The following is a 25,046-nucleotide window of genomic DNA, read 5'->3' as shown; positions in this document are numbered from 1 at the left end:
AGAAAACTACTGCTCTTGAACAATGGCTGGAAGGTAAACTAGACCAACCCTTTGAAAATAAATTTGGCATTTTGCATTAAGAGCTTTGATATTTGTAACAAATATCCACTGCCTTGACCCAGTAATTCTAATAGGACTTATTTTAAGGAAATGATAGAAAATATAAACTGAAACAGATATGCAAAGATGTAAACTGCAGTGTTATTTAGAATATGAAAGAAAAGTAGAAATAAGCATCATATCCAAACAAGGGAATAGTAACTTACGGTAAACCTATACACAATGTAATATCGTGCACTAGACATTACACTTAGAAAGAGTTCGGTGAACAGACAATTCACAGAAAAACACAAATGATCAAACATGAAAAGATGCACTAACCCATTAATAATCAAAGAAGTGCAAGTTAAGAGATATTTTTCCCAGTTAGATTGGGAAAGATGAAAAAGATGAACACTACTTAGTGTTGATATAGGTATTAAGGAACACGGAATCTGCACTCTGCTTTTAGAAATATCATTGATAAGGTCTCTTTGCAAGATACTTTGAAAATATTAACCAATGTTTTAAATGTGCATTTTCATTGAACTTTTTAGTACTTAAATATTCAGGGTATGCTCACAAAGATGGTTCCTGAAGTATGATTTACAATTGCCAAAAATTAACAACCACCTAATATCTACCAATAGGGTCAATGATCAAACAGATCATAATAGAACCAGGTTAGAGAAGAGGTTGAGAGCATAGTCTTTCATGTCAAAGACCTGGGTTCAAGCTTAGTTACGCTTTTTAGTAACTATGCAAAGTTGTGCAAATTACTCAATTTTTCTAAGTGCCTGTTTCTTCTGTATAATATTTTATAGGGTCATTGTGGGGACTGATAAAGTATGCAACCATTAAAAAGGATAATCTAAATCTACTCTATCCAATAACTATTAGCCAATTACGGTTACGTATTGAAATCATGAAATGAAGCCAGTGTAACTGAGGAATTAAATTTTTAATTTTATTTAATTTTAATTAATTTGGATTTAAATTCAATTACTGGAAAACTTTCACATGTCTGGAAAATACATGGTGTGCAAATCAACCTTTTCAACTGTATTATAAACTCTAAATGCGATGAAGTATCCCCAATGAAAAGTTCACTTCTGAATTGACATATCCTTAAGCGTAAAATATATGCCAGACTTAGAAGTTTTAGTAAAAAAAAGTTTTAAAAATTTAACAAAAAATCTCTATTACTTTTATATTGATTATATGTTTAAATAATAATCTTCTGGATATACTAAGTTAAAAAATACATTAAATTCACTGTTTCTTTTTACTTTTAAAATATGACTACTAGAAAATTAAAGATAGCTTGCATTTTAGTATTTCTATTGGACAGCACTGGTCTAGATATATCTGTACTGACATAAGACTATGTCCACAATATTTTTTCATAGAAAAAAATTACAGACTAATGTCATTTCTTTTAAAAGTGTACTTCAATGTCTACAAAATGGCTAGAAAAAATACTTAAAATTGTGATTTTTTTTTTAGGGAGTGGAATTACAGAATGGAGGGACATTTCACCTTTCTTAATCAAAATTATCTGCATTTTAAAAATAGTATGAATTACTTTTAATTTTAAAAATTAAAATAAAAAATGCTTATGACTGCATAATAGTATGATCACAACTACGTAAAAAACACAACAAAAATAAAAAAAAAACACAACAAAGTTTTGTGTTTACATTTCTTATTTTGAGTTTAGGTTTTTCTATTTTTTCCTCTTGTAAAATTTTTCTAATTTTCTTTGAAATGAGCACGCGTTACTTTAATGAAATACACGGTTTAAAGTTCCAGTTTAAAAATTTTCTGTTTAATAAAATATGTGTGTGGGGGTATATGTTAGCTCTGATGGTCAGTGAACTCAACAGCTGTGTGGTACGCATCCTGTTTGGGGCCATGGCAGATGGTAAAGAGCTATGGCCTTCACTTTCAGGATGGTACTTTTTTTATGTAGTGTAAAAGTTGCCAGATACCATACCACAGATTACCTTCTTATTAGGATATGGAATTTTAAACTATGTCACTAAACAGTTTTGAGCATTTTTTAACCACCTGTCATGCCAAAAACATAATTACTCATCTTTTTAAAAAAAAAAAAAAAAAAACAGTTATTTGTTGTTGTTTTGGCCACACTGTGGGTAGTTCCCCGACCAGGGATCGAACCTGGGCCCTTGGCAGTGACAGCGTGGAGTCCTAACCACTGGACCGCCAGGGAATTTCCTCATCTTCTTTCTAATACAAGAAGTTTAGAACAAGCAGTCAAGACAGCAGTTAGCATCGATAAAAAATGGCTCACCTGCCAAAAGAACAACAACGGTCCCGGTTGTTTATGCTCCTGTTCCCATTTTATGCCATCTTCCAAGCTGAGTGAACGGCACACTGTAAATCCCAGTGCTTCCCACTCAGAGGAGTCCCATCCCAGTGTCATTTGTAACCACAGAGTATGACTCACCCTTTTTGATTAACCAAAGCCATTTCTATCTTGACTTATAACTGACTACCAACAATTCTTGGGTTTTAAGAGGTTGGATTTTGGGGAGGCGGTGCTATAGTTCTGACTGCCTTTGAAAGTTTAAACAAAGTTGGAGAATGTTAGTGAGGATCATTTAATTGATAAAACTGAGATCCAGAGAGGCTAAATGACTTGCCACGCTGAAAATGTATTAAGGTCTCAGCTGAGCCTAGAACTCAGGTCTCCTCAGCTCTCTCACTGTTCTGCCATTCACTGCAAAACCTTTCACTACTAAATTAACCCCACGTCACTTCTGCAATAGATTTCCATAACACGAACATCTCACAAGCGAAAACTCTGATGTATACGTGACTCCACAAATGTAAAAATGATGACCTCAAAAATACCAAGGTTATATAAACAAAAATAAGAATGTTTTGCTTTCTTTAGTAAAAACTGCCAGCAAAACTTAATAAAAACTGTACGAACTTAAAAGACGTTTTGAAAAACATATACAAAACTTTTTAAAAAAAAATGACTTATTAAAACACAGTGGACATTGAGAAGATAAACAAAAGTAACTTATTAAAAAGCAAAAACAGTGGACGTTAATTGAGAACAAACACAAGAGAAAGATTTAGTTCTTCAGGTAGAACAGCAACAACAGATGTATAATGCCCTAAGACGGAGAAAGCACAATTGGCATACACTGTGGATCAAAAGGTATTCCTTTAAGCAACTAAATGAAAACCCACTGATAATAGTAACAGGAGCTTACATAAACTTGTGATGTACAAATTCCTAATCTGGGCTTGGTCTTGTGTTTCATTTCCCCAAATTGCTAACTCTCTGATCCCACAATATCAGTGTCCTCCAAGTGGAACCCAGAGAGTTCTGGATACAAATACTGTTCAGCTGAATGCAATAATATTGAATCAACACAATGTTTTTAAAAAAAATCAAGTTAGCATCAATTACCACTTCTCTTCTACAAAACCTCAATTAGAATTTATTAAAATCAGATGAGCAAAAACTCAGTTAGGTACTATTAACCCATCACCAGCAAACAGTAACAGCTTTCAAAAAGGAGTCATAAATTAGAATGATTAAAAACTCTAAAACATTCAGCTGGGTCACACAGTTGAGTACAGTTTAGATCTCAACTATAAAAGGACTGCAACATTATGAAGTATGGACTTGATTTAGAATACTTCTTTCAAAGAACGTACTTCAAAAAGCTTTTCAATTATTATAAAATGAACTTTGGATTATACTTCCAATTATACCAACTCACTTAACTTTTACTATGTTGACCTCTGAATTTCAATTTGCAGAATTTACAAGTACTACCTTGCAGAAAAACAAATATAATGGTTAAAGTCAAGAATATACGCTTCACTGCAAGGCACCATTTAAATACCAACATCTACAGAAGTCATTTTCAGAAAAATCTATCACAAAAAATTTAAAAAGCACATACTACATTTATAAAATAAGGAGTTGGGAAATTATTTACCTTACCGAAAAAATACATCACCCAACAACAGGGCTTCCTTATCAGAATAGCCTCTGAACTGGCTAGAGACTAGGAGCGTCTAATCCAAATGTTCATCGTATAGATGGGGCACCTAGGTCCAAAAAGGTTACTGCCCCCATTACAATGTGGGTTTATTTCTAAACAATTTAGGTACATGGATACAGAAAGGCAACTAATGAGTAAAGGAACAAGAATATTTAAAGTGCAGTGATAACCTACCATCTGAAATAATTTCAAAAGGAAATCACATGACATGGAGTCTTTGGCAAGCACACACCAAGGTTCCCGCCTAAGATGACTCTTAAAAAGCCATATGTTAGCACTGGTATGATCCCAAGTCTTTTTATTCAAGGAAGCTGCTTTCTAGTACATATGTTAAAGACAGGTGGTTCTCCTACATCTAGTTATGCTAATCAACTGGCTTAGCCATATAGTTTCAAAATACAAACATATCTTAACGATACAAGATTTCACTTAAATGCTATTTTCTCTTAGGTTTTTTTAATAATAGGTTATTATCTAAATAATTTGAGACTGCAGATTTGTTCCCTTGGACTGATTTTTTACACGCTGATAGATGCTTACTTGCTCTGGATAACTCCCGAAAGGCTGTCAAGCCGTTGTATATGGAAATGTCAGTAAATGGGTTGCAAGAGTTCCAGAAGCAATTCAGATGGTGGAAGAGGCCGCCATCCAAACCCAGTAAGAGTACCCTTCACAATGCAAAGGGATTACCAATCAATCAGGAAAGCAAATGGTTTCTACAATAGCAGTTCTTCTTTTTGTCTAGAAATACAGTATACTAAGAAGTAAAGAGGAAAAAAGATAACTGCTTTGGAGGAATGAGAGGTATGGACAGCAAGATTACAGTAACCTTCCCAAAGCCAGCAGCCTACTCTCTCATTTTTGCTCTGAGAAAAAAGGCTGACCAATACTAAAAACAGATTTCTTTTCAATCAGAGAAATATGTAGAAAACTGGCATTTAATTCATATTAAAAAGGAGTTTCAGAGTTGACCTATTAGTTTAAATTAAAGGGAAGAGTTCAGAGAAGTCTGGCTATTTCTTGCACAAATTACACAGTAAGATCACATCCCTTACCCTGACGACTTGCCGAGTACTTGTGATGAAAGCTTTTCTTATACTCAATTCGGTTGCATCGAGGTTGAATTTCCTAGGATTTGCTTCGACTATGCGTGGGTCAAAAAGTCAAGGTAAAGCAATTTCATCATCGAAAACCTAACAACCAACATCATGTGAAACCACAGAATCTCTCACAGCAATAAAATCTGGCCCAGCGTTTCTGAACACATAGTCAACTTGGCACTAATCATTCTCAAACTTTCTCTGCCCACAGCCAGATGAGGATCCTTGTGCCCTGAGGCAGAGATGACCTGCCTGGGTTCACTGCAAACCCATGGGTGTCTGACCACAGCTGAGCTGGGCTCTTCCAGATGCCTGCCAGCACGTTTTTTGACTCCAGATCACCTTTCCCAGGACAGCTTTTGTCCTGGGAAACAGCAAGGTGTTTTCATTTGCCATTCCAACTCATTCCACTTCTGTCAAGAAGCTAACTCTGCTTCTTAACCTAGAGATCGAGGCTTCTTTTGTGAAGCTTTCCTGCTCTCCTCACCCCCAGCTTGGTTCTGCTGCCCCGTGTCACTCACATGGCTCTCTGTACTTATCTCTTATCATCTGCAAGTATACACTTGTGTCAATATTTGACTAATGTCTGTTTCTCCCGCCCCCAAGTCCCTCTATATTCCCACGGTAAATTCTACAAGGGCTGGTATAGTTTTGCTTATCAATCCAATCTCAGTAACTAACAAAATGCCCAGCACATAGCACACTCAATAACTATTGCTGAATGACGAGTATCTATTAAAACTTTTGTCCTCTTATCTCACAATTTCTCTATCTCCCCCAATCTTTTTCTCATCCCTCCTACCTCGAGGGAAGACATATCTCCCTGTAACTGTGCTTTTGATCCCACTCCCTCACATATTTTCTTCCACTAGTTTTAGAGAACACATTTGTCTTTTAATAATTTAAAAGGTGCCCCGGGGTCATTGTGATTAATAGAAATTATGGACTCCACATCCAGTCTGACTCCAGGGTCCAAGCTCAAAATCACTGCACTATGCCACCTTCACGTTGCAGGATTTGACTACTCTACCTTAGATTACTGGTCAACGATTTTAAGTGCGTCATGGTACGAATAAGGGCAACATCAATCAATGATAAAAGGCAATATCTAATCTATGTACTTGAGACATCTAGATGAAACTTGTCCATCTGTCTGCTTGCCTCATGTGGCACAGACACTGCAGAAAAGGATATTGATGGTTTCGTCAAGGTCCTCTAGATCCCATTCTATGCTCCGGAGGTTGTTTCTCAGCTCGTTGGTGGTCCAGTCGATTTCTTCCCTCGTGGCTGTGGATGGGTCCTGGAGGAGCTCTGTCCATCTCTGAAACAATCCCTGTGCAGTGTTGACTGCTTTCTGTACCTCTCTGTATTCAGGTGAAGGGAAAGGAGAGATATGAGACAGCATGTTCCACGAGCAACTTATAAGACTTAGGTGAACCTTTACGATCAGACACCATCCTCAGCAACCACCATTCCCCAAAGTGTTTTTAAGTCGTTACAGAAGGCTCTTCATGGACAAATATCAAAGTTCAAAACTTTAAAATAATAGGCTGAGTATTATATTCTCAGCTCATTTCAAAATAAAACAGCCTCTACTTAAGCAGCTATAATTACCAAGTCTGTTTGTGAAGGACAAAATTTAATTTTTCTAACGGACTGTCCTTAAAAGTAGTCTAAGAAGCTATAATATAAATTAACTAAAGGGCCGTTAACATTCACACATGTTGCCAGTTGGAGTGAAGTAATTTATATTCAGAAGAAAAGGTTCTAAAACAACTTTCCTTTTCCTGGGGAGGTTCGTGTGGAAGAGGGGTAAAAAAGGATAGAAGGAAAGGTTACTCTTACACAGCTAGTCTTTTAGAAGGCAACTATTTTAATCTGAGACATTTTAAAATCCAACATCTCATTAGAAGATTCCTAAACATTATTAGCTTTCAATTTATCTACTTTCCTGGATTAAGCAACTCTGTACAGCAGATTCGTGTGCTTCATGTTTCGGGAGTGAGACTAGGCCATAAGAGCGACGGCCTATTTTGCTTTCAGATTAGATACAGTCCAAGGTCTTAAAAACTCCTCGCCTGCCCCTGCCATTGGGCCAGTATCCACCATTTAAATATTATAATCTAACACTACCACATATAAAAGCCATAAAGGACTCATTTTATAATCATGGTCTCTTGTGTACAAAGATTATAACCTTCATGCTCCTAAACTAAGAGATCTGTTTTGATCCTTCTATGATTTCTTAACCAGTTCTTCTGGGTGTTCAATCAGTGTGTTCGTTACCTATTGCTTTAAAACAGAAATTGCACGCATCCTATTCCCTCGGACATTTCAAGTACCAGAGGAGACAGCACTAACAACATGAAGAAAGGTGACTTACAAAATCTTGGACTGTGAATACTGATGAGAGCTAAAAAGCTGAATGTTAAATAGAGAATACAGCCATTGGGACTAGCCGAATAAATCACTGAGCTACGCGGCCAACAATGAATCTACCAAGGTTATGTTCATAACCAGTTCACGGGTTAGGCAAGTCCCCTCATTTTTCCTCTCACATCAGTCTTATGCTTTTAGCGCCAAAGAGAAACTCTATTGAGACAAAAAGAAGAAGGACTAAGTAAGTGAGATGTCAAGCTGCTATTTTTACTCTATACTGAGGTTTCTGGCTGATTTGGTAAAGAAAGAGGTATACATTTTGCCATAATATGAAGTACTTGGTTTATTTGTAAGTGTTGAATGTCCTCTATGACAACAGAAGACAGAGTTAATTAAAAAGGTATCTAAAATGATATCTCATTCTAAAGAATATGAAAATTATCAGTTCTGTAAAGGAAATCTGAATTCCTTTTTGAGAACTAGAAGCCTCAGGCTAGGGTATACCACGTTCTCCACACCAGCAGACAACTAGGATGCCGGAATTAAACTCTGAAGCAGTGATCCATAAACTTTTTTGGTCTCAGGGCTCTTTTGCGCTTTTCAAAATTACTGAAGACTCCAAAGAACTCAGATTAATGTGGACTCTATCTGTTGCCACTCACTGTATTAGAAATTCAAACAGATATTTAAAAATATTTACCAATTAATCAAACATAATGATGAAATTATGATATGTTAATGTTTTTGCCAAAAATTTCTAAAACAACAATATTTAGTAAGAAGAGTGGCACTGATTCACATTTTTGCAAATCTCTTTAATATCTGGTTTAACAGTAGACAGGTGGATTCTCACATCTGCTTCTACATTCAGTCTGTTGACATACGTTTTGGTTGAAGTATATGATGGAAATCCAGCCTCATACAGATAGGTAGTTGGAAAAGGGAGGAGTATTTTAACAGTCTTTTCAGATAATTGTGGATATTCTTTCTTGACACAATACAAAAACTCAACAAGTGGCAGTTTCTTAAAGGTTAGCTGCAACGTGGAAGCTGAAACTGTACCAAAGACGCTGTCTATTCTCATACATTACAACCCACTGCTCCATCCTGTATTGTGAAGGGATGTTCTACCCACATATGATTTTACAGCATCACGTACTGGTCATTTGTAAAGTATTAGTTTACTGAGCATCAAAGATTTTCCAAATGCTGACTCATTTCATTATACAATAACCAAAATCATATAATAATATCACCACCAATTCCATCAGAAAAACTTAACTACTGGGAATCTGTAAGATGATAGCAGTTGATACGAGCTTTCCAAAATTCTATTTTTTAAAAAAAGGCTCTAATTTCATCATCCACAAAAATACTGTCAGTTTTCTGAGAAGTGACAGGTTCACCTCATTCATTTTTGAGAAAATCTCAAGATAATTTTGAGATTTTTGAACATATGCAAATCTCAATAACCAGTTTGTGAGTCATTCTTTTAAGAATAAATAAGATTCTATGGAGGAAAAAACGAGCTATTTCAGCTCACAGCTGGATCACAGAAGTGCTTTCCCTGGAGTCACCATCTTAGCTCACAATACAGCCAAAGTGTTTCATGCACTCTCTCATTTCGTCCCACAGAGTATTAAAATGTGTACTAAGGCCGAGAGAAAACATTTGTGCATTACATGTCTGATTAATGACTTGTATCTACAATATATTTTTTTTAAAAAAACTCTCAAAACTTAAGAAAACTCAATTTAAAAATGGACAAAAGATCTGAACAGTCACTTCACTAGAAGATGACATACAAATGACAACTAGCACATGAAAAGATGCCTAATATCATTAGTCATCAGAAAAATGCAAAGTAAATCCACAATGAGATACCACTACAAACTTAGAATGGCTTCACACAACTAACCAACCAATTGACAATGCCAAGTGCTGACCAGGTGGTGGAGTAACTGGAACTCTCATTCATTACTGGTAGAAATGCAAAACTGTACAGCTACTTTGGAAAACAGTGTGGCTGTTTCTTAAAATTAAACATACAGGGGCTTCCCTGGTGGCGCAGTGGTTAAGAATCCTCCTGCCAGTGCAGGGCACACAGGTTCAAGCCCTGGTCCGGGAAGATCCCACGTGCCGTGGAGCAACTAAGCCCGTGCACCACAACTACTGAGCCTGCGCTCTAGAGCCCGTGAGCCACAACTACTGAAGCCCGCGCACCTAGAGCCCGTGCTCCACAACAAGAGAAGCCACCGCGATAAGAAGCCCACACACAGCAACAAAGAGTAGCCCCTGCTTGCAGCTACTGGAGAAGGCCCGCACGCAGCAACAAAGACCCAACGCAGCCAAAAATAAAATAAATTTATAAAAAACAAAAACAAAAAAAACATACAAAACATACACTTACCATTATGACCCAACAACCCCACTTCAAGGTGATACAAAAACACACAGGTTCATACAACAACCTGCAAATTCTTATAGTAGCTTTAGTCGTAACAGCCAAAAATTGAAAACAACCCGAATGTCCTTCAACTAAGGAATGGAAAACTGTGGTACATCTGAACAATGGAATACTACTCAGCAATAAAAAGAAACAAACCACAAATACACGCAACAATATGGACAAATCTCAAATGCATTATGCAAAATGTGAGAAGTTAGAAGGCCACACAACGTATGATTTCATTTCTGTAACATTCTGGAGAAGGCAGAACTATAGGGACAGAAAATAGATCAGTAGTTGCCAGATGCTGGGCATGGGGGAAGGGGGACACAGAAACTTTTAGGGGTGATGGATCTGTCCTGAAATTTATTTGTGGAGGTGGTCGCTACTGACCATACACATTTGTCAAATTTCACAGAAGTATACACTAAAAAGGGTCAATTTTACTGTAGGTAAATTATAACTTTTAAAAAAATGAGGAAAGGTGTTCTTGGGACTCAAGATTTGATAAATTTTTTTTTTTTTTTTTTTTTACTGTTTCATGAAGAACATTCTTGAAGGAATATGATTCTCATTTTTCTTTTCACTGTGAGGGAGGAATACAATGACTACTAGTACAGTTTGGTGCCACTGCCTTGATTTAGGCTACGGCACCAGCAGTTTGCACCATCAGTGTTAATGTCAAGATGATGGAAAAAAGCAAATAACATCTGAGTAGTATCATGCAAAGCAGTTTAAGCTGAGGGGCTCTTCTATGAAAGGATATTGAGACCCCCTTGGGATCCAAGGGCCACACTTTCAGACTCGAGGGGGAGGAGGGGCAGGTGGGTAGACTCAATTCTTGCAGCACAGAGTGAAATCAAGGAGTCCTTAAGCATGCAAGAACTTGTGCATGTCCTAAAGAAGAAATGAAAGAAATGGCAGGAATTAGAAAAATGCTGCAAAGCATTCCCAGGACAACATTCAAAACCCAACAGGCCTGGCCAGTGACCTGGCTTATTCCACTCTCAATCTCTTATTTTTCAAAGAGGTTTCATTTTTAGTTTTCATTTAATAGCACAGACATGAAAAAATCAAAGTAGTCTTAGTTTACATTTCTAAGACACGTTTTAAGGGATCACAAAGGTGGGAACGTCAGGAATGGTTCAGATCTTGAAAAGCCAGAACACGCGGTATGTCAAGGAATCCTATCTTAAAAGCAACTAACAGGGTCCCTCAAAGTTTAAAACATCTCCCAATTTTTCTTCTTCCAATATCAACTCAGCATAGCATTACCCTGAAAAAGAAGGCATGAATGAAGAGAAAACGTGTGTCACAGACAAAACCTATTTTTAAGCCAAATATTAATGGTAACCAGAATATACCTAGGAACTTAGAATTTCTGAATAGTTTCAAGAAATACAAGACACAATGTAATAATGTACAAGACCCTACCTAGTGAGACAACCTGCTCAATTCAGAACTATTTGTAAATATCTGGGACTAAATATTTAGAATCACCTGTCATTCCAAGGAAACAGATGAATAGGACAGAGGAGTATATAACCACGACAGCTGTTTGATATTTGTGAGGGTTTCAGCAGAGAAGAGCTGGTGGAATTTTCTTCACCTACTTTCCCAGGAAAGGTAAGGGAGTTGTTTCTGCATGAATTGGCTAGTTAGGCACTTCCCACACAGGCATGCCCAGCATCACCTACTCCATAGTTAGTGCTCACCACACAGTGAGCCCATGTGAGCATGCTGTGGGCAGCGCTGCAGCTGCCGACTCCTTAGTCAACAGTGATCCACTTTCATCTGTGCTCTCCAGAAAGGTCAAAATCACAAGATATTGCCTCTGTTTCCTGTAGAGTTAGGTGCAGCTCTTTTCAGGTTTTTCTTCCAAGTGCGTAATGGGAATGATTAAAGTCTGACACTCACAACTTTCTATGAGGGGTCATGTATACCTCGAATTTTTGGAGCTCTTCAGTTTAGCAATCTTCTTGGTAAATAATAATCTGCTCACAGACAGCTTTGGGTATCATGTCTGACACCATTTCACCAAAAACTTGCTAATTGCTTTCCTCGGAATTACAGGTTTAGCTCCTGACCCAGAGAAATCTTTCAGTCCACTGAAGGAGAGAGATGGCTATCTCCTACAACAGTCAAGCAGATGTTCTGCTCCTATATCTGTTGCAGATGCTTCCAAAGTCAGTTTTGTCTTACACGTTTCATGAGTAACAAGAGTCACAGCATTGGAAATACTACAGATGAGCCTCTTTCCCTTGCTGTCCACCAAACGGCCCATCAAAATGATGGGACCCATCATATCCTCATGGATATGAACTCCTTATGACCACCAGAATGAAGGTCCTTCACTGCAAGCCATGCCAGTGCCCATGGGACCACCTGTAACACAGAGCTTCTTTCCCAGTAAGCAACTGTCAAAAATGAAAACACAGTCCACATCTTTGAAGAATGTATCTTTCAGGCAAAAATAAAGCTTTCATCTAAGCTTTCAAAACCAGATTCTTCCATTCCTTATAAATAAAGAGTTGACACTGGCAGGACTAACCAATCCAGTTTTGTTTTTTGCCACGCCATGTGGCATGTGAGATCTTAGTTCCCCGACCAGGAATCGAACCCGCATCCCCTGCATTGGAAGCACGAAATCTTAACCACTGGACCACCACGGAAGTCCCCCAGTTTGTTTGGTTTTTTTTTGCGGTACGCAGGCCTCTCACTGTTGTGGCCTCTCCCGTTGCGGAGCACAGGCTCCGGACGCGCAGGCTCAGCGGCCATGACTCACGGGCCCAGCCGCTCCGCGGCATGTGGGATCCTCCCAGACCAGGGCATGAACCCGTGTCCCGTGCATCGGCAGGTGGACTCTCAACCACTTCACCAGGGAAGCCCCCCCAGTTTGTTTTTGAAGCCAGCCCAGCACTAACCCCTGGTCACTGCTAGTTGAGCCCCTGCCATATAACATTCCAGTCTGTTCCACCATGGTAAAAGGCTCACCATCCCAACCAACCCTTAGGGCTTCAGGCAATACATCCAGGTGTCCATAAAATAATTTCTTATCTGGATCTCACTAAATTTGTTGGTAAGATGGGAGGAAGAAGTATTTTAGCCATTAGGGAGCTTTTGTTTCCCGGAATCTGTCATTCAATTGGGCCAACGAATTGCAGGATAACCATAGCTGCAGCCTCCATCAGCCTTTTGATTTCTCCTTTCTTCTCTGACCCTGCTAATAGGCTCTGAACTGGCATCCATTCCAGTTACTGTGGTTGTATAACAGTTACCCCAAAACTTAATGGCATCAAATGACCATTTCTTATGGGGAGTCTGTGGGTCAGGAATTCATGCCGAACGCAGAAGAGACGGCTTGTCCCCGCTCCACAATGTCTGGGGCCTCAGCTGAAAGACTGCCAGGCTGGGGCCGCAGAAGCAGGTGCTCCTCGGTAGCATCTCTGTGTCTGCGTAGTCTCTCCACGTGCGTGCTCCAGCAGAGTGGCTTCAGTAGAGCTGGACTTGTGTCCCAAGTCAGAAAGATGCAGGTGAAAGCTGAATTGGTTGGTTGTCTTTTGTGACGAAAGCTTCAGGAGTCAAGCAGTGTCATTTCTGCCTCACTCTGTCAGTCGAGGCAGTTACAAAGGTCTGCCTGGGTTCAAAGAAAAGGAATGAGGACCCCAGCTTGATAGAAGAATGCCAGCTTCACAAGTTAAGAAAAGCAAATAGGACAGGATGTATATTGGGGTGGCCACCTTTGGAAAAACACAATAAGCCACAACACCTATACCTGGGGCAGCACCCATCCTGCATGTCTCTTTACAGTGGGGTCCCTGTTTCATCAACACCCTGAGAGGCTAGTGAAGGCAGATGGTTTCCACTCTACTAATGAAACCTGAAAAATCTAGGCTGGGCAAACCTCTGCAACCCTGTCACCCTTCTACCCCATATCCCACCAACCTGTTCTACCACCAACCCCTTGGGCTAGGTGAGAAGCTCTTTTTACTGCTTGACTTCCACACTCACATCGTTTGTATTTAAGGGGAAAAACACACACACCTGCACTTGACCTTACTGCCATTTCCAAATTCAACTTCACTGTGATAATATCTTTCGCAATAATTCTCCTGGAGGGAAAAAAAAGAGTCTTCACTTAGTTTCCTACAGTTATATATAATTTTGACCTCAACTTGCTGCTGCTTCCACAATGCCCCTGGGATACCACTACTGCCACCAATGACACTGCAGGTCAAAGTCATGGGTGACTTGAACTCGTCCTCATTTCCAGTGTACTTGACACCACAGCCTATTTTCTTGAAACTCTCACTTCCTTGTTTTTGTGACATTGTGCTCTTCTAGCTTCTACTAATTTTCTCTTTCCTCTTCCTCCACTTGGTCCCAGTATTTCTCAGCACTATTTTTATAGCTTCTAGGTGCTCACCAATACTAGCAGGTTCAAAAGATTCCTTGAAGCTGAGGACTCCCCACTGCATTTCCAACCCTAACCTCTCACCCAGGACTAATTCCTAAATTTTTAGCTGCCTACAGGATCATTCCATTTGCCTAAAACCAAAGCAATCGTAGCCTCCCTACAAAACAGTAAATATTCATACAACAAAATGAAACAGAAAAAAAAAAGCTTCCTTCTCTAACTTCCTCATTTTAGTCAACAGGGACACTATTTTCCAAGATTTGATACTTGTCTAGACAAGCATCATCTTTGACTCTTCCTCTTACTTCTCACCTTGCACAACCTCTACTTAAGTTGCATCACTGGATTTTAGATCTAGAAGGAACTTTCACGATAACTAGTCTGCACTCATTAAACAAATAAGAGAACGGGGGCTCAGACTTCTTGTCTTCTGGCCTCTAGTTCTGCTGACCCAGAGCATGAGGGGTCTTCCGGTACCTATTCAATTCCATCTCTGCAAAGGCTCCAGACAAATCTATTTTCTTTGTGGAATCAGAAGACCTGGGTTTGAGCCCTCAGAAGTTGTTTGACCATAGGCAAGTGCATAGTAACTGCTAGTTAAAACCACCTCCTGATTAAGAATTTACGATAGGAAACATTAACTTTAAACTTCTCAGCTGGGTATTCCACGCCTCCTCCACCCCAAAACTGGCCGATTTTAATCTCCAACCTGATTTCTCACTGAAACAAAATCTGTTTCACTTGGCAGGTCTTCTTCTCATCCTCCCTTTCCTCATTCCTGGCTCTACTTTCACTCACTGCTTCCCCAGCTGGAAGAGTCCTTACACCTCTGCAAATGAAAAGCAGACACTTCCTTCAAGGCCCAGATTGAGGCCCTACTTGCTTCACTAAAGTGTCACTGACCAACATTCCCCCTGGGGGTCTTTCCAAGTTTTTTCAGTCTCCACAGTACCTCAGCTCTATTCCAAACTCTTACACGCAAAGTATATTGTCTTTCACCTACACTGTTTCACATATCTGCACAGTGTTCTCCAAACCAGACTATAATTTCAGGAGCCAAATAGAGTTATTAGGCATTCAATAAATGCCTAATTCAATATAACAAATGTCTGCAAAGTGGTTTTTACAGTGAAACATCTGATTGGGGAATTCCCTGATGGTACAGTGGTCAGGACTCCGCGCTCTCACTGCTGAGGACCCGGGTTCGATTCCTGGTCAGGGAACTAAGATCCCATGAGCCACACAGCACAGCCAAAAAAAAAAAAAAAGAAAGAAACATCTGGTTGATTTTTAAAAAGTAGAAAATGAGACCTGACTTACATTCAATTTTACTGGATAAAATTACTCGCTAAATAAGGATAATTTTTTCACAGTGACTATACCAATAAACAGTTTTTTCAACAGTGTGACTAAAATGCACAATGCTTGCCTTCAAGGAGCTCATAATCTAGTGTTTAAAAGGCTGTACACACAGACCAGAGATGGTTAGAGAATAATACAATGTAACATACACTATCTTGCTCATCTGCTTACTTACGCCTTTATTTCAACACAGATCTACAGCTAAGAATCTGGAAATAAAACTGTCCTTGTTCGGGCACACAACACCTCCAAATCAGCAAAATATTAAAGAACCACAACATTCATGCCTTTTACCTATAGGAGAGGCTCACTTGGTACCAAAGTACTCTCATATTCCACCACTCAATTTCTTAGTGGCTTATTCTGATTAGAAGTTGCAAACAAGAGAGGGAAAAAAACTACAGAACCCAAAACTCAATATGGGCTCACTCATCAAACAAATACTATGTAACACCTACTGAACATAATGATGAAAACAACATGATTCAAATATGGTATGTTTCACCTAGCAAATTAATTAAGATTTCTTAAAAGGAGACTCAGTACAGGCAAGGGGTCAAGGGAAATGGGCCCATCAAACTTTTGGGGGTTGGGGTAGTGAGTCGAGTGGAGTTAGGGGTGTATCCTAGAGGGCAATTTGGCAACATGCATCAGAAGCTCTGAAAATGTGCACCCCCTCTAAATTAGCAAACCTGCTACAGGACTACAGGCTATGGAAATAATCAGGAGCAGCAATGAAGACCTGTGACAAGCAGGCTTGCCACTATATTAACTGTAACAGTGAAAAATTTAGGTACAAAATAAACCTTGTCCTGGGTGATAAGTTATATCACATTTATATAACAAAATACAATACAGTGATTAAAAAGCCTCCCCACCAAAAGCATTTTAAGGATATAAAAAAATACAGATGAAAAGATTTAAGACAGTATGATCACAATTTCTTAATGATTAATAACAACAATAATACCCATTTATATAAATCCTGGCCTTTCCAATTACAGGCTTATGAATTGTAAGTTTGTTTTTTTTTTACTCTCTAAGTTTCATTTTCTCCATTTGTAAGATGATAATAATACTAGTACCTACTTCATAAGGATTAAAAAGACAATCCCTGTCATGTTCTCAGGACAGTGACTGATATATTTATATCAAAAAAAAAAAAGAGATCAAAAACTGATGGATAGTATTACATAAAACTGTTAATAGAAACAGATTAAAAAAACACCAAAATTGTAACTATTTCTGGATGGTGGTATTTCAATGAATTTTTAATCCTTTTTTATATTTTTACTTCCTAAGTTTTCTAAAATGAGCATATATCACTTTAAATGTTACTCCAAAAAAAAAAAAAACCAGTAAGACATGGTCTTTCCTCTCAGAAAGGGCAGCCTGTTTGGATGGAGACATATATAGACAGTTAAAAGAGAATGTTTACTGAGCACTTGATACATACTCCAAACTGTGCTGAGGCAACTTACATGCATTAACTCATTTAATCCTCATAACCGATAAAGCAGGCATTGTTAAGCCAATTTTGTACATAAAGAAACAGGTTCAGAGAGGATAACTAATGTGCCAAAACTTACACCAAGTAATTGACAGAAGTGAGATCCCAACCTTGGGTCAGCTTGATTAACAAAGCTCAGTTCTTTCACCAAACCTCACTGCCTCCGGAAGTCAAATAAAAAGAAAAATTACACCCAGAACATGCATTTCCTTTCCCTTTACGCCCAGCTTTGTTCTTCTTACAGAAGTTATCACCACCTGACATACCATATATTCGTTCATTTGTTTACTGTCTGTCTCTAGAATATAAGCTTCGTAAGGACAGGGATCTCATTTGTTCATTGCTGTCCCCTCAGCCCCTGGCACACAGAAAACAGACACTCGGTAAGTATTTCAGAAGGAAGGATTCCGAATAGAGCTGTGACCTGAACGTGTCTCCGAGGTCACGTCTGGCAGCAGTGCAAATGAAGCTTGGTGAAGAAGCTGCTTAGAAGAGTTCAGGTGCGAGAGAACAAGGACATGAACTAGGGTGGAGGAACCAAAACCAGAGAGGAAGAGAGGATTCCAGAGAGATCCAGGGGATGCACTGATGGGCCCCAGTGACCAAGTGGACATGGGACCGAAGGGCTGTGAGGAGACAGGAGTAAAGAGAGCTAAGAAAAGGCAGGCATTTTTAAGGAGGGTGAAGGAAAAGAAAAAAAGGGGAAGATATCCACCCCATAGCATGGGGGAGGTCAAACAATTAGTAGAAAACACAGAAAAACACACAGGAGAGAGTTGGGTCAGAGTGACGGGGGTGCAGGACGTGCACAGATAAACAGGGACCACCTGACACAATGGGAATAATCAAGCTCACCCAGTGAGAACACACAGGAGAGGGTCAACTAGACAAACTACAACTTAGGGGCAGGCCTGAGTTGATTCAGTAGAGCTAGGGGTTCTGGTAGTGAAAATACCACTGTGAATGTCTGTGCCAGGTAGGGCCACATCTGCCCAACTGTGGTAGTTTTCTCCCGTGTTCTGGGATTCTGCTCTGAACAAGAAGACATCGAGAGTGTCAAAACCTCACAAGACGAGCTTCAAACACTCAGGCACTAATCACTGCATATTTAAATTAAAACAGCTTTCGAACTGGTCTCCTTTTTAATTTTTAATTTTTATTTATTTATTTTTGGCCGAGTTGGGTCTTCATTGCAGTGCGTGGGCTTCTCATTGCAGTGGCTTCTCTTGCTGCGGAGCCCAGGCTCTAAGCCCACGGGCTTCAGTAGTCGTGGCTCGCACGCTCCAGAACGCAGGCTCAGCAGTTGTGGCGCACGGGCTTAGCTGCTCCGAGGCACGTGGGATCTTCCCGGACCAGGGCTCGAACCTGTGTCCCCTACATTGGAAGGCGGATTCTTAACCACTGCACCACCAGGGAAGCCCTGGTCTCCTTTTTAATCTTTCTACACACTGATGCATCCCACACTATTACCAAATCAATATTCCCGAAACCCTAATTTCATGTCATTTCCCTGCTTTAAAAATCTCCAATGGCCTCTTCTTGACCTAGAGACTCTTCTTGACCCTATTCTACCTGTACCTGTGGATGTACCTGTAGAAGTGTTAACAGTGTGAGTAGAACTAGGCAGCTGAATTTTGAATCCTGGGTCCATTACCTATTAGCTGGGTGAGCCTGGGGAAGTAATTCAACCCCTCTGTGCTCCCTCAGCTCCTCATGTGTAAAATGGGGCTAATACCCACACCACAAAACTGTTCTTATAAAGTGAAAATTCTTATAAAGTGCTCACTTAGCACGTGACGCCTGACATAGGAGTTGCATCCTTTAAATGTTAACTATTATTATTATTACTTTTCCAAATAAACTTCCTACTGCACCTGGGATGCTCTCCTTGATGATTTCTAAACACACAATGCCCGCCTTTGCTGGCAGGGTTCCCACCCACGAACCACCACTCCTTAACCACAACCACCAAAGAGAATTTATTCAACATTTATGCTATATATTCAAGGTGCTGGGCTGGAAATACAGGAAAAACAGTTCTCCAACCTTCAGAGCTCACAAGCAAGTAATGAAAGACAGCCAGAGGAAGAGGTGCAATAATGTGTTACAGGTGCCACAGGAAGCACTTCCTGGAGGCAGTGGAGATGCTGACACTGAGTGCTGAAAGCTAAGTGGGTGCATCAGGCAGAGTGGATGCATGTAGAGTAAGAGCATCCAGTCCTGCGGCCACCGTCACTGTACTGAGTCTGGTGAAGCCGGAGCTCTGTGCTAAGGGCAGGCAGAGTGAGCGGAGGGTAGAGGAAGACTATGTCAAGGAGGTCAGGAAGTGCTGAGATTTTATTCTGTAGGCAACAGGCAGCCACTCAGTGATGTTAAGTAGGGAACTCCTGCTTGGGTTCTAGAAAAGCTACACCTGTGCTGCCCAATATGGATGCCACATGTGACTACTGAACCGTGCTAGTGTGACTGTGGAACTAAATTTTAATTAATTTAAATTTAAAAACTGATACGCAATTCAGTTACCGAAAATTTTTGAAGTATATTTGGAACAATTTGGGTATGTGAATCTATTGAATACTTTTTCAACTGTAAGTTTAATGAACTCTAAATACAGATCAAGTGTTCCTGATGGGGCTTCGCTGGTGGCGCAGTGGTTGAGAGTCCGCCTGCCGATGCAGGGGACACGGGTTCGTGCCCCAGTCCGGGAAGATCCCACATGCCGCGGAGCAGCTGGGCCCGTGAGCCATGGCCGCTGAGCCTGCGTGTCCGGAGCCTGTGCTCCGCAACGGGAGAGGCCACAACAGTGAGAAGCCCGTGTACCGCCAAAAAAAAAAAAAAAAAAAAAGTGTTCCTGATGAAAATTTAGCATCCAAATTGAGATGTGCTGTAAGTGAAAAATACACACCAGATTTTGAAGACAGTACAAAAAGGGTAAAATCTTATTTAATAATCTTTAGATTAATCACACGTTGAAATATTTTCACTATACTAGGTTAACGATGACATTAAAATTAACTTCACCTGTTTTTTACTTTTTACTGTGTCTACTAGGAAATGTAAAATGGAATGTGTGGCTCACCCTGCATTCTGGAGAGCACTCATCCAACAGAACCAAGGCAGATGCAAGAGGAAAGAGACTGGAAGCAGGAAGACCAATAAGAGACTCTTCTTGATGAGTCCAGAAGAGACACAGGCCTGAATTATCTAAATGCTCCCCACCTTCGAAACTTAATTCAAGACCTACTACTACCTCCAAAGCTGTTCCAGTCGTAACTGTTCCTAATGAGATGCCTTTCTCTGAACTACTGGGGGAGTTAATCATCTGTAGGATTCACTTCGGCACTTAAATCATTTCCACCTGTCATTTCTACTTAATTCTGGGGTGAGCTGTTTCTCAGATTAGACTATCAGCTCCTAGGCTAAGTGCCACAATTTAGGCATCTTTAATTTTTCCACTGTGCAGTGCACTTTCAAAACTTTTTTTTTACTTCTTTATTGGAGCATAATTGCTTTACAATGGTGTGTTAGTTTCTGCTTCATAACAAAGTGAATCAGTTATACATATACATATGTTCCCATATCCCTTCCCTCTTGCGTCTCCCTCCCTCCCACCCCTCTAGGCGAGCACCAAGCTGATCTCTCTGTGCTATGCGGCTGCTTCCCACTAGCTATCTACCTTACGTTTGGTAGTGTATATATGTCCATGCCTCTCTCTCTCGCTTTGTCACAGCTTACCCTTCCCGCTCCCCATATCCTCAAGTCCATTCTCTAGTAGGTCTGTGTCTTTATTCCCAACTTACCCCTAGGCTCTTCATGACATTTTTTTCCTTAAATTCCATATATATGTGTTAGCATACGGTATTTGTCTTTCTTTCTGACTTACTTCACTCTGTATGACAGACTCTAGGTCTATCCACCTCATTACAGATAGCTCAATTTCGTTTCTTCAAAACTTTTAATAAACAGAACTACATGAATGGCTCCCCATATATTCCGTCACATAATCTGGAGATACTCGTATAGCTAATTTTACTTTTCCTCAGCAGAAGGTTTTGACATCTTAACGACATGAGCTAAAACCATGTAAAAGTCAACCAACACTCCAGGCCAATGTTCCAATAAAGCAGTGATATCTAATCAGTGAGCAAGCCTTGGCAAACTGTATTGGATACTAGCAAGAAAAAAAAAGTCAAGATGGCAGAGCAATTTAGCATTTTCACAAATTCCATTAAAAATCAAACCAAAAATTCTGATTATCTATGGCCTCCACTGCCAGAGATAACCTTTGCACCCTTAGCATTAAGAACATTCATTCAAGGGAAAAAACACACAGCTTTCACACTTAAAAATCAACCCCTAGGGCTTCCCTGGTGGCGCAGTGGTTGAGAGTCTGCCTGCCGATGCAGGGGACATGGGTTCGTGCCCCGGTCCGGGAAAATCCCACATGCCGCGGAGCGGCTGGGCCCGTGAGCCATGGCCGCTGGGCCTGCGCGTCCGGAGCCTGTGCTCCGCAACGGGAGAGGCCACAACAGTGAGAGGCCCGCGTACCGCAAAAAAAAACAACCCCTAAAAATGAATCCTTCTAATAAGCAACACATTTTCCAGATAGAGAGCCACATATTACTAATAATCTAAACTCAGCATTTTCCTATCTAAATTAAAGTCAGGTGAAGGAAAATCTTTTTAGGGAAATGTTAAAAAATATATATCTTACTGTATCATTCATAATAAAGTATTTCACCTAAAGTACCACTTAAATTTTCTGAGAGGAACCCTTAAAACACACACACACACACACACACACACACACGCACGCACACTCAAGCAACTGGTCAGCTTTTATCCCTACAAAAATAGGAAGCTAGCAGCAACTAGTTTAAAGCAAAGGGACACTTATATGGTTATCAGCACTGATCTTTCCGGAACTTTGCAGTTCTCAGAATTTTAACGTTTGTTTGACATTTTTTAAAAAAGCTGACAAGTTATAACAACAACAGAATCGATCTTTCCTGAATTTGTTTAATGGCTATAAAGCCTATGTAACGGTGCAAATAAAGTTTCTATCTCCAAACGACTGAGCAATCAAAGATGGAGTCACCACAGCTCATAGGGAAAAATAAGTTAAGGCTGTTCTAGTCTGAAAGGCAGAAGAAACGGGGGAAACCTGTCAAATAGCCTGGATGAAATCAGGGAGTTAAAAAGAAACCACTCATTTCCTTTAGCACTGTGGGAAAATCCCGGTGCTAACAGAAAGCTAAGGAAAGTTTGGTTTGGCTGATTTCATTTTGTTTTCCTTCCAATATCATCACTGAGTTTGAACGGCTGCTTTCCTCCCCTCCCATTACTCGGTAAAAACTCCCCCACTGAATTGAGTTGTCTTCCGGAGCCTCGCGCCCCCGCCTCCCAGCCTGCAAACGTGCTCAGACGCCTCTGGGTATGTTGTGGTCTCACCAGTCCGCGGGCCAGCGCTCCGAACTCAATGGACAATGGGAGCTCACCCCCGTGCACGCCAACTACAAAGCTCAGGAGGGCCATTTCCCTTTTCCTGCCCAGATGCTGTTTTTCCCCCTTCGAAGCAGGGCCCCGTTCTCCACTACAGCTGTAGTTTGGTCTGGGACGCCTGTCTCCCTTCCCACCTGCAGAGCTGCTGAACCCCTCCACCCCTCCAAATAAGTTGTAGGGCAGCGCACAGGCCAACGGGGACCCCCTACCCAGGGGCTTAATTGGGGTCACGGGTTTCAAAGTCCAGGTAGGACGGGGAGGGGATGTCTCTGGACGCTTGATCATGGCCCTCAAGGCTAAGTCGTCCCCACTGTCCCCTCGCCAGCCTCTACCTGCCTCCCATCCCCCTACAGCGAGGAGAGCGGGGAGGTGCGGGCAGGCAGCACGACCACCTCCTCCTCCAGTGGAGCCCTCGGCGACACTCACCCTTTCACCACAAAGAAGGGGTCCTCCATGGACATGGCGTCCCGGCCCCCGGCCGCCTCACGCTTGCTCCGCGCACAGCGCGCCCGGCGAACGCTGCCCACCCCACCCGCCTCGCGCGGCCGCCGGCGCCTCGGCCTGAGGGACCCGGAGCCTCTGCGCGCGCAGGCCGGGGTGCACTGGCCCGCCGCGGGCCCAGCACTTGGTCGGCACCGCAGACCGAATCCCTGACTCTGTTGCCCGGCCCCGCGGCCGCCCCCTCCCCCGGCTCCTCCCAGCGCGTCCGGCCGCCTGGCTCCGCCCCCGGGTTGCTCAGCGTCCGCCAGTCACGAACGCCGTCCGCCGCACCACTTCCGCACCCATGCTCACGTGACCAGACCCGGTCCCGCCCCTTGTCGGCGGGGCATGGGCACCTTGTCACAAGACCCTGGAGACGGGGCTCTGGGGGTGGTGGGGGAGGGCGGGTCTTCTCTCGCCTAGACCCTCAGGATTCAAGGGGGAGGAGCTGCTTGTTCCCTTGCGGGAAAGGCTGTCGGGTTTCCTAGATACGCCGTAGTACCTGCTTTGCACAATCCTTTCACCTTTCCTCTACTTTTGATACTTGATTTTTGATAACATGTTGATTTAGAAATCCATCTCGTCCTCGACTTACAATAAAGCGTGCTCGTATACATTATCTGACTATGATAATATTGAACAATGAAGGTCCTTTATGAAGGTCTTACTATATCCAGCAATGCGCTGAAGGCTGTATGTGCATTATCTCAATATTCTTGGGGGGGGGGCGGTATTACCATTCCCATTTAGTAGATGGGAGAATTTCAGAGAGGTTTCAAGATTTCCTGTGCTCACACAACCTAGACAGGGCAGAGCCAGAGAATCTGTGCACTGTCTACCAGACTGGGGTGTGTTTTCTTTTGCTGTGCGTTCTTTTCATACAGCATACGGTGCTTCCCAAGAGAGAGAACTTTTGAGGGACAAAGAAAGGGCCAGGTATAGCAACCTCTTCCAGGCTAAATGGTTCAAAAGCGATTCCAGAAAGCATTTTGGTCAGAACAGTTATCAAACGTATATGCTAGATATGCTGTGGGGGTTTTGAACTTTAATTGCTGATTATCATTGAGCACTTCCTGTATGTCAAGCACTGTGCTAAGTTATTCCGTTGCACTCACAATGAGGTAATTACTGTTGTTATCCCCATTTTACGAGTGAGAAGTCTGAAGCTCTTGGAATGTTAAGTGACTTGCTTAAAGTCACCAGTCTTTTTGGAGATGGGAGAGTGCTCAAAGCCAGACAAACCCTGTTTGAACCTGAGTTCTATTATTCAGTTCCTCATATATAAAACATGGATCATAATATTTAGGTCATGGACTGTTGTGAAGGTTAATTTGAAATGCATGGAAACCCCAAAGCCCCAGCAGAGTGAGGCAGTGAAGTCAGGGAAACCAGTCCAGAAGCTACTGTGGTCATCTAGTCTGAAGGGGTGAAAACCAGACTAGGATGACAGCAATTGTGGGGAGAATCTGATAGATGTTTCCAAGGAAAAACAAAACACCTAGACATGACGAAAGACTGAATAGGGTTAAGGAGGAGAGAGGTGAAAGCCAAAGACTCCAGTCTTCTCTGAGACCCTGGAGGAGCAGTGGAGGTCAGGTATGGGGGAACAAAGAAGCTGTTGGAAGAGAACTGTTTTGGTTCTGAACATGTTGAGTTGGGGAACTGAAAAGGGATCATCTTTCATTCATTCAATAAACACACAGAAATCGAGAAGATGAGAGTTGTGATTAAGAGCCATAGTTGCAGACAGATTACC

The 25,046-nt window shown here is 41.2% G+C and overlaps 1 protein-coding gene across 1 annotated transcript in view; it reads right to left on the bottom strand.

The window, feature by feature from the left end:
- The window catches only part of STX6 (syntaxin 6), a 45,333-nt gene extending 21,872 nt beyond the window's left edge, over nucleotides 1–23,461 (bottom strand). The window contains exons 1-3 of the mRNA XM_079920449.1: nucleotides 23,237–23,461; nucleotides 6,386–6,555; nucleotides 5,147–5,241 (exon numbers count right to left, since the gene is read on the bottom strand). Coding sequence (XP_079776575.1) covers nucleotides 5,147–5,241; nucleotides 6,386–6,555; nucleotides 23,237–23,271 — 300 coding nt within the window. The 5' untranslated portion in view covers nucleotides 23,272–23,461. The remainder of the gene's footprint in view (nucleotides 1–5,146; nucleotides 5,242–6,385; nucleotides 6,556–23,236) is intronic.
- Nucleotides 23,462–25,046: the final 1,585 nt, after the last annotated feature.

This window comes from Stenella coeruleoalba, assembly GCF_951394435.1.
Source record: "Stenella coeruleoalba genome assembly, chromosome: 1".
NCBI lineage: Eukaryota > Metazoa > Chordata > Mammalia > Artiodactyla > Delphinidae > Stenella > Stenella coeruleoalba.
The sequence above is the reverse complement of the archived record's forward strand: the minus strand, read 5'-3'. Positions and strand labels throughout refer to the sequence as shown.